This window comes from Neoarius graeffei, chromosome 23 (assembly GCF_027579695.1).
Source record: "Neoarius graeffei isolate fNeoGra1 chromosome 23, fNeoGra1.pri, whole genome shotgun sequence".
In the NCBI taxonomy this organism is placed as follows: domain Eukaryota; kingdom Metazoa; phylum Chordata; class Actinopteri; order Siluriformes; family Ariidae; genus Neoarius; species Neoarius graeffei.
This window is the reverse complement of record NC_083591.1, coordinates 13,785,923-13,799,837: the sequence shown is the minus strand read 5'-3', so window position 1 is coordinate 13,799,837 and position 13,915 is coordinate 13,785,923. Positions and strand designations below refer to the sequence as shown.

The following is a 13,915-nucleotide window of genomic DNA, read 5'->3' as shown; positions in this document are numbered from 1 at the left end:
ATGGCATGAGGCACAGGACTCACTGTTGCAAAAGCTACTGATCTTCTATAAACATGCTATGCTAGCATAACAATGAGTACAGAGGGTTATTTGATATAATTTTTTACAAGGGTGGCGTTTGCAGTATAACCTGAAGTCATTTGTCAGGTTTGGTGTCAGGCCTGACGAGATTCCATAGAGAAACTTAATGCAAAACAGTTTTTATGAGTTGGACATAATTCTGGGTAAAATTGAGAGCAAACAAGTATCACTTAGATTTTGATGGGCCATTGGAAGATATAGGTCATGCATCAGAAGGAAAGAAAAATCCCCTTGACACGGAAGTGAAACTCAGAGCTATTTTTATTTAGCTAGCATTTTCTTTTATTTTGAGAAAAAAGAAAATACGCATTTCAGAAATCTAGATTTATGTTCTACCACAGTTTCTGCATCCCCAATTTTTTTAAAACCTAGTTCATGTATACAGTTACTATATATCTTACAATCTAGATGGGTCTCGTGTGTATGAAACTCCATTATGTCATCATGAACATGTGACTTCTGTGCAGTAAAAGCAGCAGTGCTCAACTTATTGACAGAGTAATTTTTTTTTCAGTAGAATGATGATATATATATATACACACACACACAGTTAGATCCATAAATATTTGGACAGAGACAACATTTTTCTAATTTTGGTTCTGTATGTTACCACAATGAATTTTGAACAAAACAATTCAGATGCAGTTGAAGTTCAGACTTTCAGCTTTAATTCAGTGGGTTGAACAAAATGATTGCATAAAAATGTGAGGAACTAAAGCATTTTTTAAACACAATCCCTTCATTTCAGGGGCTCAAAAGTAATTGGACAAATTAAATAATTGTAAATAAAATGTTCATTTCTAATACTTGGTTGAAAACCCTTTGTTGGCAATGACTGCCTGAAGTCTTGAACTCATGGACATCACCAGACGCTGTGTTTCCTCCTTTTTAATGCTCTGCCAGGCCTTTACTGCAGCAGTTTTCAGTTGCTGTTTGTTTGTGGGCCTTTCTGTCTGAAGTTTAGTCTTTAACAAGTGAAATGCATGCTCAATTGGGTTGAGATCAGGTGACTGACTTGGTCATTCAAGAATATTCTACTTCTTTGCTTTAATAAACTCCTGGGTTGCTTTGGCTTTATGTTTTGGGTCATTGTCCATCTGTACTATGAAACGCCGACCAATCAGTTTGACTGCATTTGGCTGGATTTGAGCACACAGTATGTCTCTGAATACCTCAGAATTCATCCAGCTGCTTCTGTCCTGTGTCACATCATCAATAAACACTAGTGACCCAGTGCCACTAGCACCCATGCATGCCCAAGCCATCACACTGCCTCCACCGTGTTTTACAGATGATGTGGTATGCTTTGGATCATGAGCTGTACCATGCCTTTGCCATACTTTTTTCTTGCCATCATTCTGGTAGAGGTTGATCTTGGATTCATCTGTCTAAAGAATGTTCTTCCAGAACTGTGCTGGCTTTTTTAGATGCTTTTTTAGCAAAGTCCAATCTAGCCTTTTTATTCTTGAGGTTTATGAGTGTCTTGCACTGTGCCGTGAAACCTCTGTATTTACTTTCATGCAATCTTCTCTTTATGGTAGCTTTGGATATTGATACGCCTACCTCCTGGAGAGTGTTGTTCACTTGGTTGGCTGTTGTGAAGGGGTTTCTCTTCACCATTGAAATTATTCTGCGATCAACCACTACTGTTGTCTTCTGTGGGCATCCAGGTCTTTTTGCATTGATGAGTTCACCAGTGCTTGCTTTCTTTCTCAGGATGTACCAAACTGTAGATTTTGCCACTCCTAATATTGTAGCAATTTCTCAGATTTTTTTTTTCTGTTTTTGCAGCTTAAGGATGGCTTGTTTCACCTGCATGGAGAGCTCCTTTGACCGCATGTTTTCTTCAGAGCAAAATCTTCCAAATGCAAGCACCACACCTCAAATCAACTCCAGGCCTTTTATCTGCTTAATTGAGAATGACATAACGAAGGAATTGCCCACACCTGCCCATGAAATAGCCTTTGAGTCAATTGTCCAATTACTTTTGGTCCCTTTAAAAATGGGGTGGCACATGTTAAGGAGCTGAAACTCCTAAACCCTTCATCCAATTTTAATGTGGATACCATCAAATGAAAGCTGAAAGTCTGGACTTTATGTCTATGTCCATTATATAACTATAACTTGAATATGTTTCAGTAAACAGGTAAAAAAATAAAATTTGTGTCAGTGTTGAAATATATATGGACCTAACTGTGTGTATATATATATATATATATATATATATATATATATATATATATATATATATTATATACGTCAATGGTAATAAACAGGATTGCATTTTATACAAATTTATGAAAGGGCTATGTTTCGAGGTTTGTTTAATTTGTTGTTTGTTTTTCTTTTTTTGTAAATTAATACAGGTTAAAATGTCGCATATAGTTCAGAGTAAAACAATACAGATGCAGTGTTATAAGATAAATGTTTTTATTTACAAGGAATTCTAAAGGGCTGGAAGAGAACACTTCTCCATTACAATCCTCTATTTTGGTTATCAACAATGAGAAGTGTATAATGACAATAAAAAGACAATAGTGAAAAAATTCTATCGACAAACCAACCATTTTTGACCTGCTTGGTTACTTTGGAGTCACTTTAACATATAAAGAGAAAAGTCTTGGCTTTCTGGCTAAACCAGTTTGCCAACATTTATACAGGAGATATTTAATCATTATTACAGCAGATGTTCGCTATCACCAAAGCCTGAGATTTATATGTTTTTGAACAATATTCAAAGAAATTTAACCATTTATTCATTCTTCAGGAAACACTGTTAAAACATCTGCAGCTTAAGCATAAAAAATAAATAAAAGCTGTTCAACAGGATTACATAAGTTTCTTAATCACAGGTTGGAAATGAACATAATAAGAAAACAAAGTTTCTTTTTACAGTTTGAACACTGACAATTGTACACATTTTAATCAAATTCATACATACTTTTGGAGACACAGATATCATTCAAGACAAATAAAAAAGCAGTGATTTCAGGATTTAAAGTCAGGATTTAAAGTCCCATTTAATGTCCACATTTGTTTGCTTACATGTATTGCCTTGGATCAGCTGAGTAAGCTCTCGGAGCCCCATATGATTTACTTGGCATGTATGTTCCAGAATATGTAACGCTGGGTACATATGTTTTTGGAGGCATGTATTGTCCTGGTGGTCTAATGAAAGGTCCTTGGTAGGGATACATGTTGGGGTTATTCTGATTCATATTATTTGGTGGACAAGCGGTACACAGAATGATCCCTCCGGCAAGAAGAATGAACGAAGTGCCCCAGCCGATGTATATGCAAGCACCTATCTCCCTTTTCTGCACTGCGGCGACGAGAACACTGTTGTAATCAGTGATTGTGAATGCCGCACTCCAGCAGACAGGAATCAGGCACACAACAGCAGCCAAAATACACAGGACACCTCCAAAAATGACCAGTTTGGCCATACTGTCCTCATTCTTCAAGCAGCTGCTGCATTGTCCACCAATAAACGTCAAGAGTAGGCCAATAGCAGCAATCAAAAGGGAGATGATTATAAGGGCTTGCGCGGCCTGCAGGTCCTGCGGCAGATCCATGACTGACGACTGGACCTTGCACTGCATCTGTCCTGTACTTTGCATCACACATCTCAGCCACAGCCCGTCCCAGACAATCTGGCCTGTTACGATGTTGGCACCGATGAAGGTGGTTGTACGCCACATGGGTATGCCACACGTCAGGCACACGCCGACAAGCCCAATGAAGCAAAGTGTCTGGCCTGATATCTCCTTCGCAACTCTCCCCATTATGAAGCTATAAAATAAAAATAAAAGGAGCTGTCTCAGTGCCACAGTCACGTCTGAGATACTTTTAAGAAGTGACAGCTGGTTAGACAGGAAATCTCACAGGGAGGAGTTTTGTAAGCAGAACAGCTTTTCCTGATGAGCCGGATTCCATACATAGTCAAAAAAGTGAGCAGGATAGAGCCTCTGCAGTACACATTCTCGTAAAAGCACATTCACACACCACTGGCCTGCTCTTACAAGGGACAATACTACATTAGCCAACTGTACACTGATAATAAGCAGGTTGGTCCCTCTCCTTTTTTTGTCAGAGGATGTGGTGTCCATGATTTCTCAAAAGAATTTCAAATTTTGATTTGTCAGACCTCGGGATAGTTTTCCACTTCACCTCAGTCCATCGTAAAAGAGCTCGGGCCCAGAGAAGGCAGCCATGTTTCTGGATGTTGTTTATATATGGTTTTAACTTGCATTTGTGGATGCAGTAACAAACTGTTTTCACAGATGATTTTTGGAAGTGTTTCTGAGCCCATGCAACGGTTTCCATGACAGAATTGTGTCTGTTTTTAATACAGTGTCACCTGAGGGCCTGGACATCACAGGTATCCAATGTTGGTTTTCTGCCTTGTGCATTGTATACAGATATTTCTCTGGATTCTCTGAAACATTTGTAAAATCATCACATTCTCTTTTTATTTACATTTTACACAGCATCCCAACATTTTTGGAATTGGGGTTTAACTTGGAACCTGTTCTGAATGGAAAAGCTTTTGGTATAAAATTCTACTAAGTATTTTACCTCTGATGGACAATCCCCCAAAACCCTTTGTTGCAGCAGGGGCGTGGTCAAGCATTGGCTGTGAATGGTGAGGAGTCAGATTGAACCAGTAGGTAACATGTGATGAGGTGCACCTGTGTCTAATTACTGGCTGTCTATTAACTTGTGTCTTTTAGACACCCAGGAACAAAAGACAGAGCTGTGACACCCTGTCATGCGTGTGTGTTTATGTTTCATGAATAGTCACTTAAAAGTGTGAACAATAAAAAGAACACACCTATTCTGAAGCCTGCTCCCAGTTCCTCTGTTTCCCAAAGTCAGAAAGTTGTTACACTGGTGCTGAAACCCAGGACTGAGGAACGAACACCACCATGGAGTCCGAACCAGCTAGAGAGTGCCTCCAAATGCTCACCAATGACCTCCAGTACCAGCAGCATGCCCTCATTGGTGGTATTTCCAGACTCTGCTCGAAGCCCATGCAGAAGACCAGCTGGTGATCCGGAGCTGAATCCAGTCAGCGGGTGCTCCAGCGGTCATCCAGCTGGTCAAGATGGGGTCACAGGACGACACTGAAGCCTTCCTTGAACTGTTCAAGTGTGTCATGGAGGTGAGCTGGTGGCCAACCCCACAGTGGGTGGCTCGCCTATTGCCACTCCTGTTGGGGGAAGCCCAGCTCGCGGTTCAGCAGCTCCTGGCTACCAGCATGCTGGAGTACCCCAACCTGAAGTGAGCCATCCTACAGTGGGTTGGCCATGGCCCAGGAGTGCAGCACCAGTGCTTCCACTCGCTGGCGTACAAAGAAGTGGGCCAGCCGTTTGTGTTGACACAACAGCTCCGGGACGCCTGCCGACAGTGGCTGCTGGCAGGTGAGTACAATGCCAAGATCATCCTCGAGCAAGTGACACTGGAGCAGTTTGTCAGCCAGCTGCTGAGCAAGACGTCCGCGTGGATCCGGTGTCACTGAGAAGCGTTGCTGGAGGAGGCAGTCTGGCTGGTCAAGGACCCCCTGATGGCGTTTCTGGGAGCAGGTGCTCCCCCAGCTTCTCCTTGGCTCTCTCTCACTTTCACTTTCTCCCCTCTCTCTTCCCTTCTCTTCTTGCCCCTCCCCTACCCCAGCCCCACAGAAACGGGGGCCAATTCCCTGAAACCTGCTCCCTGCAATTGTGTCTGTCCTCAAGTTTCTTCTCTTCCTTCTCCTGTGTCTGTGCCTCCCTTAACCCCCCCTCTCTCTCCACAGGTGAACTCATCCATGCCCTTGAGAACCTAGAGTGAGCCCGGGCAGGTCTGTTGGCACAGAGGGAAGGCAAGGAATCAGCACTTCTGCAAGGAGGTTGGGCTACTGATCTGCATCCCTGATGCAGCACAGGCTTTGCCTAATTGAGAGGGGGTGTACATGATAGTTCTGAATATTCAAGGGGGTACACATCAGGCTTTAGTGGATTCTGGTTGTAAGAAGACCTCCATGCATCAAAGCCTGATTCAATGCAGGGCACTAGGAAATACACAATTGTTGAAGGTCACATGTGTGCATGGGGACATTCACAAATATCCACTAATGCCTGTCACCATTCAGTTCCTGGGAGAAAAGCATAGAGTGGAGGTGGTGGTTAGTCTGAGCCTCACCCATCCACTGATCCTGGGAACAGATTGGCCAGGGTTTAAAATGTTAATGAAACAGTTAGTAGTGGGTGGGTCTTGCAGTAGTATGTCATGGGGGAATCCCACTGCAATGTTAGCTGGGGAGGCAGTCCCGTCCCTGTCAGCTCCGTGTCAGGATGACACAGAGAGGGGGGAGAGCTCTCCTCTCTCTCTGGGGAATCTCTTAGAGGATTTCCAATTGGAGCAGATGCATGATGAGTCTCTGAGACATGTTTTTGACCAAGTGAAAGGAATTGATGGTCAAATACTCCAACCTAACGTTGCACTCTCCTTCGCATATTTTTATATTATTAAGGATAGGCTATATCAAGTGATGAAGGACACTCAAGCTAAAGAAGAGGTGACACAGTTGTTGGTCCCAAGGAGCCATAGGGAACTTTTATTTCCTGTGGCTCATCATAATCCTATGGCTGGGCCTTTGGGGCAGGATAAAACACTAAATCTTCTCATGGCCTGTTTCTATTGGCCAGGGAATCGCACTGACATCCGAAGATGATGTGCGGCTTGTCGCAAATGTCAGCTGGTGAATCCAGCAGCCACACCAAAAGTGCCGTTGCACCCATTACCATTAATTGAGATCCCTTTTGAAAGAATTGGCATGGATCTTATCGGGCCATTAGATGAATCTGCACATGGGTACCGCTTTCTATTAGTCATAGTAGATTATGCAATGCAGCATCCGGAAGCAGTGCCTCTTTGCAATATCTCTGCACGTAGTGTTGCAGAGGCACTCTTCCGCATTATCTCCTGAGGCGGGATTCTGAAAGAAATCCTGACTGATCAAGGGACTACTTTTATGTCATGCACACTGCATGAAATGTACGAATTTTTTGGGGGTTAAATCAATTCGTACTAGTGTTTATCATTGGCAAATGGAGGGACTGGTCGAACGATTTAACCAAACACTTAAAAACATGATTCGTAAGTTTGTTCACGGGGATGCTAAAAACTGGGACAGTTGGCTAGACTGTCTGTTGTTTGCAGTGTATAAGGTCCCACAAGCCTCTACTGGGTTTTCCCCATTTGAATTGCTGTATGGGTGCAAGCCCCATGGTGTCTTAGACATCATTAGAGAAAACTGGGAGCAGGTGCCTTCTCAAAGCAAAAATGAAATTCAATACATTCTTAACCTGAGAGCAAAACTCCACGCATTGAGTCACATAACCCAGGAGAATTTGCTACAGGCCCAAGAACGTCAATCTTAGCTGTACAACAGAGGGACACGGCTAAGGGAATTTGCACTGGGAGATAAAGTCCTCGTTTAACTGCCCACCTCAAGTTCAAAATTACTCGCCAAGTGGCAAGGGCCTTTTGAGGTCAGACAGTGAATTGGGGAGGTCGACTATGAGGTCAAACATCCAGATAGAGATGACATATGTCAAATTTACCACCTCAATCTCCTGAAACCATGGAATGAGAAGGATCCTGTGGCTCTGGCAATGGTAGTTCTGGAGAGGGAGGAGCTGGGACCGGAGGTAAGTCTAAAAAGTGTGGCCCAATTCACCCTGGTCCCTTGTGGAGACCACCTCTTACTGTCCCAGAGAGCACAGGTTATTAGGTTGCAGAAGGAATTCTGCTGTGTTCTTACCTCTCCCTGGTCGCACTGACCTCACAGAACATCACATTGAGAACCCCGAGGGATGGTGGTGTGCAGCCACCCATATTGGCTCCCTGAACTCCAGGCTATGCTTAAGATAGGGGTAATTGAGGAGTTGCACAGCCACTGGAGCAGCCCGGTAGTCTTAGTTCCCAAGACAGATGAGTCAGTCCGGTTCTGTGTGGACTATAGAAAAGTCAACACAGTATCTAAATTTGACGCATATCCGATGCCTCACATTGATGAACTGCTCGATCGGTTAGGCGCAGCTCACTTTTACTCGACACTGGATTTAACAAAGAGATATTGGCAGGTCCCCTTGACTCCATTATCCCATGAGAAAATGGCCTTTTCCACTCTGTTTGGTTTACACCAAATTGCCACTCTTCCTATCGGGTTGTTTGGGGCTCCAGTGACGTTTCAGAGTTTCATGGACCAAATTCTTCATCCCCACAATGCATATGTGGTGGCCAACTTAGATGACATAATCATTTATAGTAATGATTGGGAGTGGCATTTACAGCATCTTCGGGTGGTCCTGAGGTTGCTGAGGTGTGCTGGGCTGACAGCGAACCCGTATCTGTACAGTATCTGGGCTTCCATTTGGGTCATGGGCAGGTGCATCCCCAAATTGATAAGACTACAGTGATTGTGGCCTGTCCAAGACCAAAAAGGGGGTGAGGCAGTTCCTGGGGCTGGCTGGCTATTATAGGCAGTTCATGCTTAACTTTTTGGACATCACCAGCCTGCTGACTGACCTCACTAAAAAGGGGGTGCCAGATCTGGTCCAGTGGATGCAGCCATGCGAACGGGCTTTGGCTCGGGTAAAGGCAATTTTATGTGGGGGCCCGCTGTTGCATTCTCCTGACTTTTCTCCTCCTTTTGTTTTACAGCCCGATGCATTGGGGCCATTTTGTCCCAGGTGGTGGAGGGGGAGGAGCATCTGGTGCTGTACATCAGCCGCAAGCTCTCCATGCGAGAGTCAAAGTACAGCACTATAGAAAAGGAGTGTCTGGCTATCAAGTGTGTGTGTGGGGGTGTCCTCACTCTCTAGTACTACCTGCTAGGATGCCCTTTCACTCTCTATTCCAACCATGCCCCGCTCCAGTGGCTCCACCACATGAACGATATCAACACATGGATCACTCATTGGTATCTGGCCCTTCAGCCTTTTAAATTCGAGGTGGTTCACAGGCCAGGAGCACAGATGGTGGTGGTGGTGGGGGTCAGCTGCAGGCCGGATGGCTCCCTGACCTGAGTTGGCTGGTGGAGGTATGTGGCAGCAGGGGCATGGTTGCGCGTTGGCTGTGAATGGTGAGGAGTCAGGTTGAACCAGTAGGTAACATATGATGAGATGCACCTGTCTATTAACCTGTGTCTCTGTGTGTCTTTCAGACAACCAGGAACAAGAGACAGAGCTGTGATACCCCGGCATGTGTGTGTGTTTAGTGTGTTTATGTTTCGTGAATAGTCACTCAAAAGTGTGAACAATAAAAAGAACACACCTGTTCTGAAGCCTGCTCCCAGTTCTTCTGTTTCCCAAAGTCAGAACATTTTTACACCCTTATACTATTAAAAATTGTGTGAAGAGAAAATATCTATATATAGGCAATATTGAAATTTAACTAATTTCATCATCAGATTATGATAAACCAAATAGAAGGGCTTTAAGTCTTTTTCTAAATAACTATAGCTCTATATTGTTCTACTTATATTGTTCTACTGTATTGTTCTTGCTGTATATTGTTCAATTATTGCTCTCTAGCTGAATCTTTTGGTTTCTTTCCATTAATAGATACTTAAAATAAGTATATTTATCTGCCATTTGAACAAAACTATATAAAGAAAGAATCTAAATATAGGCTGAATAATTTGAAATCTCTAGTCTCTTATAATTGTTTTATTGTAGTCTAATAATGGCAAGTATTATATTATATTCAAGATATTATTTTTAGGTTTTATCTGGAGGGTGCCTTGCATGGGACTTTATGTCCGGTTTGTACCTTTCTTTTTGGCCTGCTTCTTTTTATTTTTTCTTTCCTTGTGACTTTCAAAGACAATCCAAAACTGTTCTGGAGTTACCATAGGTGATTTTCGTATCAATTTAGGTGATTGTTGTTAAATATATGATGTAGACCAATAAAGGTGATTAAAATAAAAAAAAAAATTCATCTGGTAATATATCCTTTTTTTTGGCTAAGGATGGGTAATAAAGTGATAGATGGAACTTGTTTTCCTTATGCATTAAATGGTTGAAGGTATTGCAAAAGTAAAATGAAAAATAAATTGTCCATGCAACAATTTGCTCTTGGTCTGAAAGCTTTTTTATTTTAAATTTTTTTAAGGAAATGATATGCAAAGCAGGGCGGCACGGTGGTGTAGTGGTTAGCGCTGTCGCCTCACAGCAAGAAGGTCCGGGTTCGAGCCCCGTGGCCGGCGAGGGCCTTTCTGTGTGGAGTTTGCATGTTCTCCCCGTGTCCGCGTGGGTTTCCTCCGGGTGCTCCGGTTTCCCCCACAGTCCAAAGACATGCAGGTTAGGTTAACTGGTGACTCTAAATTGACCGTAGGTGTGAGTGTGAATGGTTGTCTGTGTCTATGTGTCAGCCCTGTGATGACCTGGCGACTTGTCCAGGGTGTACCCCGCCTTTCACCCGTAGTCAGCTGGGATAGGCTCCAGCTTGCCTGCGACCCTGTAGAACAGGATAAAGCGGCTAGAGATAATGAGATGAGATGAGATATGCAAAGCATTTTGGTTTAAGAACTTGTTTGGACACAACATAAATCCTGGTTTAACGTTGCAGATAAACATCAACATTTACACTTATACACCTACTATAAACAAAACAAAGAAACAAAGAAACAAACAAAAAACAGATTTAAGAATAGGTTAAGACAAAAACACTATGACTTGCCTCAAGGTCAATCGTCTATGTACAGTGAATGTCGAGAGCAAAAGAAAAAAAAAGTCTTTTGCAGAGAACTTTTTTAAAAACATAAACCAAATGAACTTGAGAAACTTCTACAACTGAAATAGTATACTGCACAAAATACACTTTTTAAACCCCACAAAACCAGCAAGATAAATTACAAATCTATAGATTACTCATTCAGAATACTAATGTACACTATATGGCCAAAAGTATGTGGACACCTGACCATCACACCCATATGTGGTTCTTTGCCAGTCTGTTGCAACAAAGTTTAAAAAGTACACAATTGTATAAAATGTCTTTGTATGATGTAGAATTAAGGTTGTCCTTTTCTAGAACTAAGGGGCCCAAACCCATCCCAGCATTACAGTGCACCTGTGCACAATGCAAGGTCCATAAAGACATGGTTTGCCAAGGTTGGTGTGGAAGAACTTGAGCGACCTACGCAGAGCCTTGACCTCAACATCAACTGAGCAGCAGGCCTTCTCATTTAACATCAATGCCCAACTTCACCAATGCTTTTGAGGCTAAATGGGTACAAATCCCTACAGCAAAATTCCAAAATCTAATGAAAAGCCTTCTTAGAAGAGTGGAGGTTATTAAAAGAGCAAAGGGAGGACCAACATCAAAATAATGCCCATGATTTTCCAATGGAATGTGCATGCAAATATGGGTGTAACGGATGTCTGAGGGAGGAGTTGCTCACTGAGTCTCAATTAGCACATATTTGAAACTGAGCACTGTTTTACAGACTCTAACTCAAGGGTTTTAACATTCTTTTCTCATGGCATAGAGAATTACCAAATGGTTGACGCTACATCAGCAGTGGCCTTGCAAGATTCAGGATGATTTAAACCAGTAGCTGGTTTGTTGAGTCATTTCAACTGATAAAATGCCAATATACAGTACTGTGCAAAAGTCTTAGGCACCCTATTTTTTTTCATACCAACTTTGTTATAGATTTCTATTTTATGACTTTATATTATCTAGTCAGTAACAAAACCATTTTAGAGTTCCAAACGTTTGTTTTCCAGCACAAAATTAACTGTTACAGAAATTTTTTTTTTGTATCTGAGCAGCATATTACATAAGAGACCACTTTTCAGATTAAAAAAGAAAACATAATGAAGGCTACTGGGTTTTGCTGCAAAATGAAGAAGCAAGTATGACAGTCAAAGTGTCTAGAAGAACTGTGGCTGGTTCTGCAAGATGCTCAGTAAAACCCATAGCTCATTTCCTTATAAAACTGCACTCATTATACCTGAGAATACTATATTTTTTTATTTAAGAAAAGAGTTGTCTCACACCAAATATTGACTTTGTTTCATTTATTATGGCTTACTGCTATTTATAGTATTTTTTAAAAATGTTGAAACATTTCATTTCATTATTTTTTAAGCCATATTTGGTCTATAGAATTTCTTTACATGTGCCTAAGACCATACTATAAATATGGTCATTTTGTCATTATTAACACCACCATTGATGGGTTTCATTACTATGTCTTATATGTTTTATGTTACACATCAAAAACACATTTATTTGTGCAGTACCACTTTAATGTCTTATTCCATCTCAGTGTAGTGTGTTTCGTCCCATTTCATAACAGATCCTATAATTTGGGAGTAGAAACACAAGAACCTAGTTCCTTCAGGGAAACTGAAATTTTCCACCAATGACAGTATTTTATCCAAATATGGTATGCCAAAACAAGCAAGTCACATGATCATGTGGATTAGCTTCTGATTAGTGTCTAATGTAGAAGAGCATGATTGTATTGTTTTTGCTTTCAGTAACAATCATGTTATTGAGAATTCTGCCTTTAAAATATTTAGCATTAACATATTAATTCTGTTTGATACAAGAATTTTTTTTCAAACCACAGCTGAAGCTGAACAGTGTGAATAATAATGTGGTTTATTTACACATAAGTGATGATGAGAAGAAAACTTTCAGAAAATGTTCAGAATGCCAACCAAATCCTGGCACTAATTCTAAACAGAAACCATGGATACATAGCAGTATTTTGAGACCGGTCTGTCTCGCTCAGACATAGTCCTTGTAGATTGGGGTTAATCTTGCAGTGGAGAGCTTTGGGTTGTAGATGTGCTGCTCTTTGGGAGGGCAGTTCAAGCAGAGCAGTACGCCCCCCGACAGCAAAAGACCTGCAGCTGCCCAGCCAATGTACAAGGAAGTCCCCAATCCCCTCCGCTGTGCAGCCATCACTATGGGATTATAAAAATCTGTGATGACTTTGTGGGCTGTCCAGGATACAGGGATCAAACAAAGCACACCTGCGATGATAAACAACACTCCAGCCACAATGCATGTCACAGACTTTGCACGTGAATTCTTAATGTAGTTGGTGCACTTCCCACCAGCAATCGACATCATGATTCCAAAGATACCAGCCAAAATGGAGACAATGGTCATTGCTCTGGCAGCCTGCAGGTCCGTGCTGAGTGCAAGCATGGATTTGTAAATCTTGCACTGCATCTGTCCAGTGGGCTGCACCACACAAGTCATCCAAATTCCCTCCCAGACTGTCTGCCCTGTCAAAATGTTTCCGCCAACGAACACAGTTACTTTCCACTGAGGCAGGCCACAAGCAATGATGGCTCCCAACCATCCCAAGAGGCCTGTGAGAATACCAATGAACTGAACTCCTTGAGATGCCATTCTTTTCACTTTCAGTTATTCAAACAAAAGGAGACAGGATCTTCTCCCAACAACCAAATACATGCATTCAACTGAGGATTTGTATTTATAGGGTATAGGCTGGTGCAGGTGGAGTTAGCTCATCTTGATCAAGATACTGCTGACACTATTGCCCTCATGCTTCTTAAGGTTTCTGTATAAATCATAAACATGACCTCAAACAGCCCCAAAAAACAAAGATCAAGTATTTTGAGGTCATCCATCTTGCTTGAAAGTGCATTTGAGGTTGTGTCCTAAGACACTGGTCACACTACAGCTCATGATGGGTTTGTGAATACTTGGCGATGAAAAATTGGTAACATCACCACCAATCGTGCAATACACTGTGATTATTCTCTGAGGTTCGCAACTTGTTTTTTGGTGTGTCGCCGCC

General features: G+C 42.0%; 2 protein-coding genes across 2 annotated transcripts in view; both read right to left on the bottom strand.

The window, feature by feature from the left end:
• LOC132871555 (claudin-4-like) overlaps positions 1-13,915 on the bottom strand; it is a 71,179-nt gene that overhangs the window by 12,022 nt on the left and 45,242 nt on the right. The gene's annotated exons all lie outside the window — the stretch shown is intronic.
• On the bottom strand, positions 2,495-13,503 carry LOC132871551 (claudin-4-like). The gene is made up of 2 exons (XM_060905804.1): positions 13,013-13,503; positions 2,495-3,873 (listed from the first exon to the last, which is right to left on the bottom strand). Exons 1-2 carry the CDS (start codon positions 13,501-13,503, stop codon positions 3,123-3,125), a joined length of 1,242 nt encoding a protein of 413 aa, XP_060761787.1. The 3' UTR covers positions 2,495-3,122.

Bases quoted from the DNA above. Each gene is read 5' to 3' on its own strand.
- LOC132871551 (XM_060905804.1), bottom strand. From the start codon at position 13,503: ATGGCATCTCAAGGAGTTCAGTTCATTGGTATTCTCACAGGCCTCTTG. The intron at 3,874-13,012 runs GTACATTGGCTG...TTTATTTTATAG, and splicing joins AGGGGATTGGGGACTTCCTT to CTTCATAATGGGGAGAGTTG.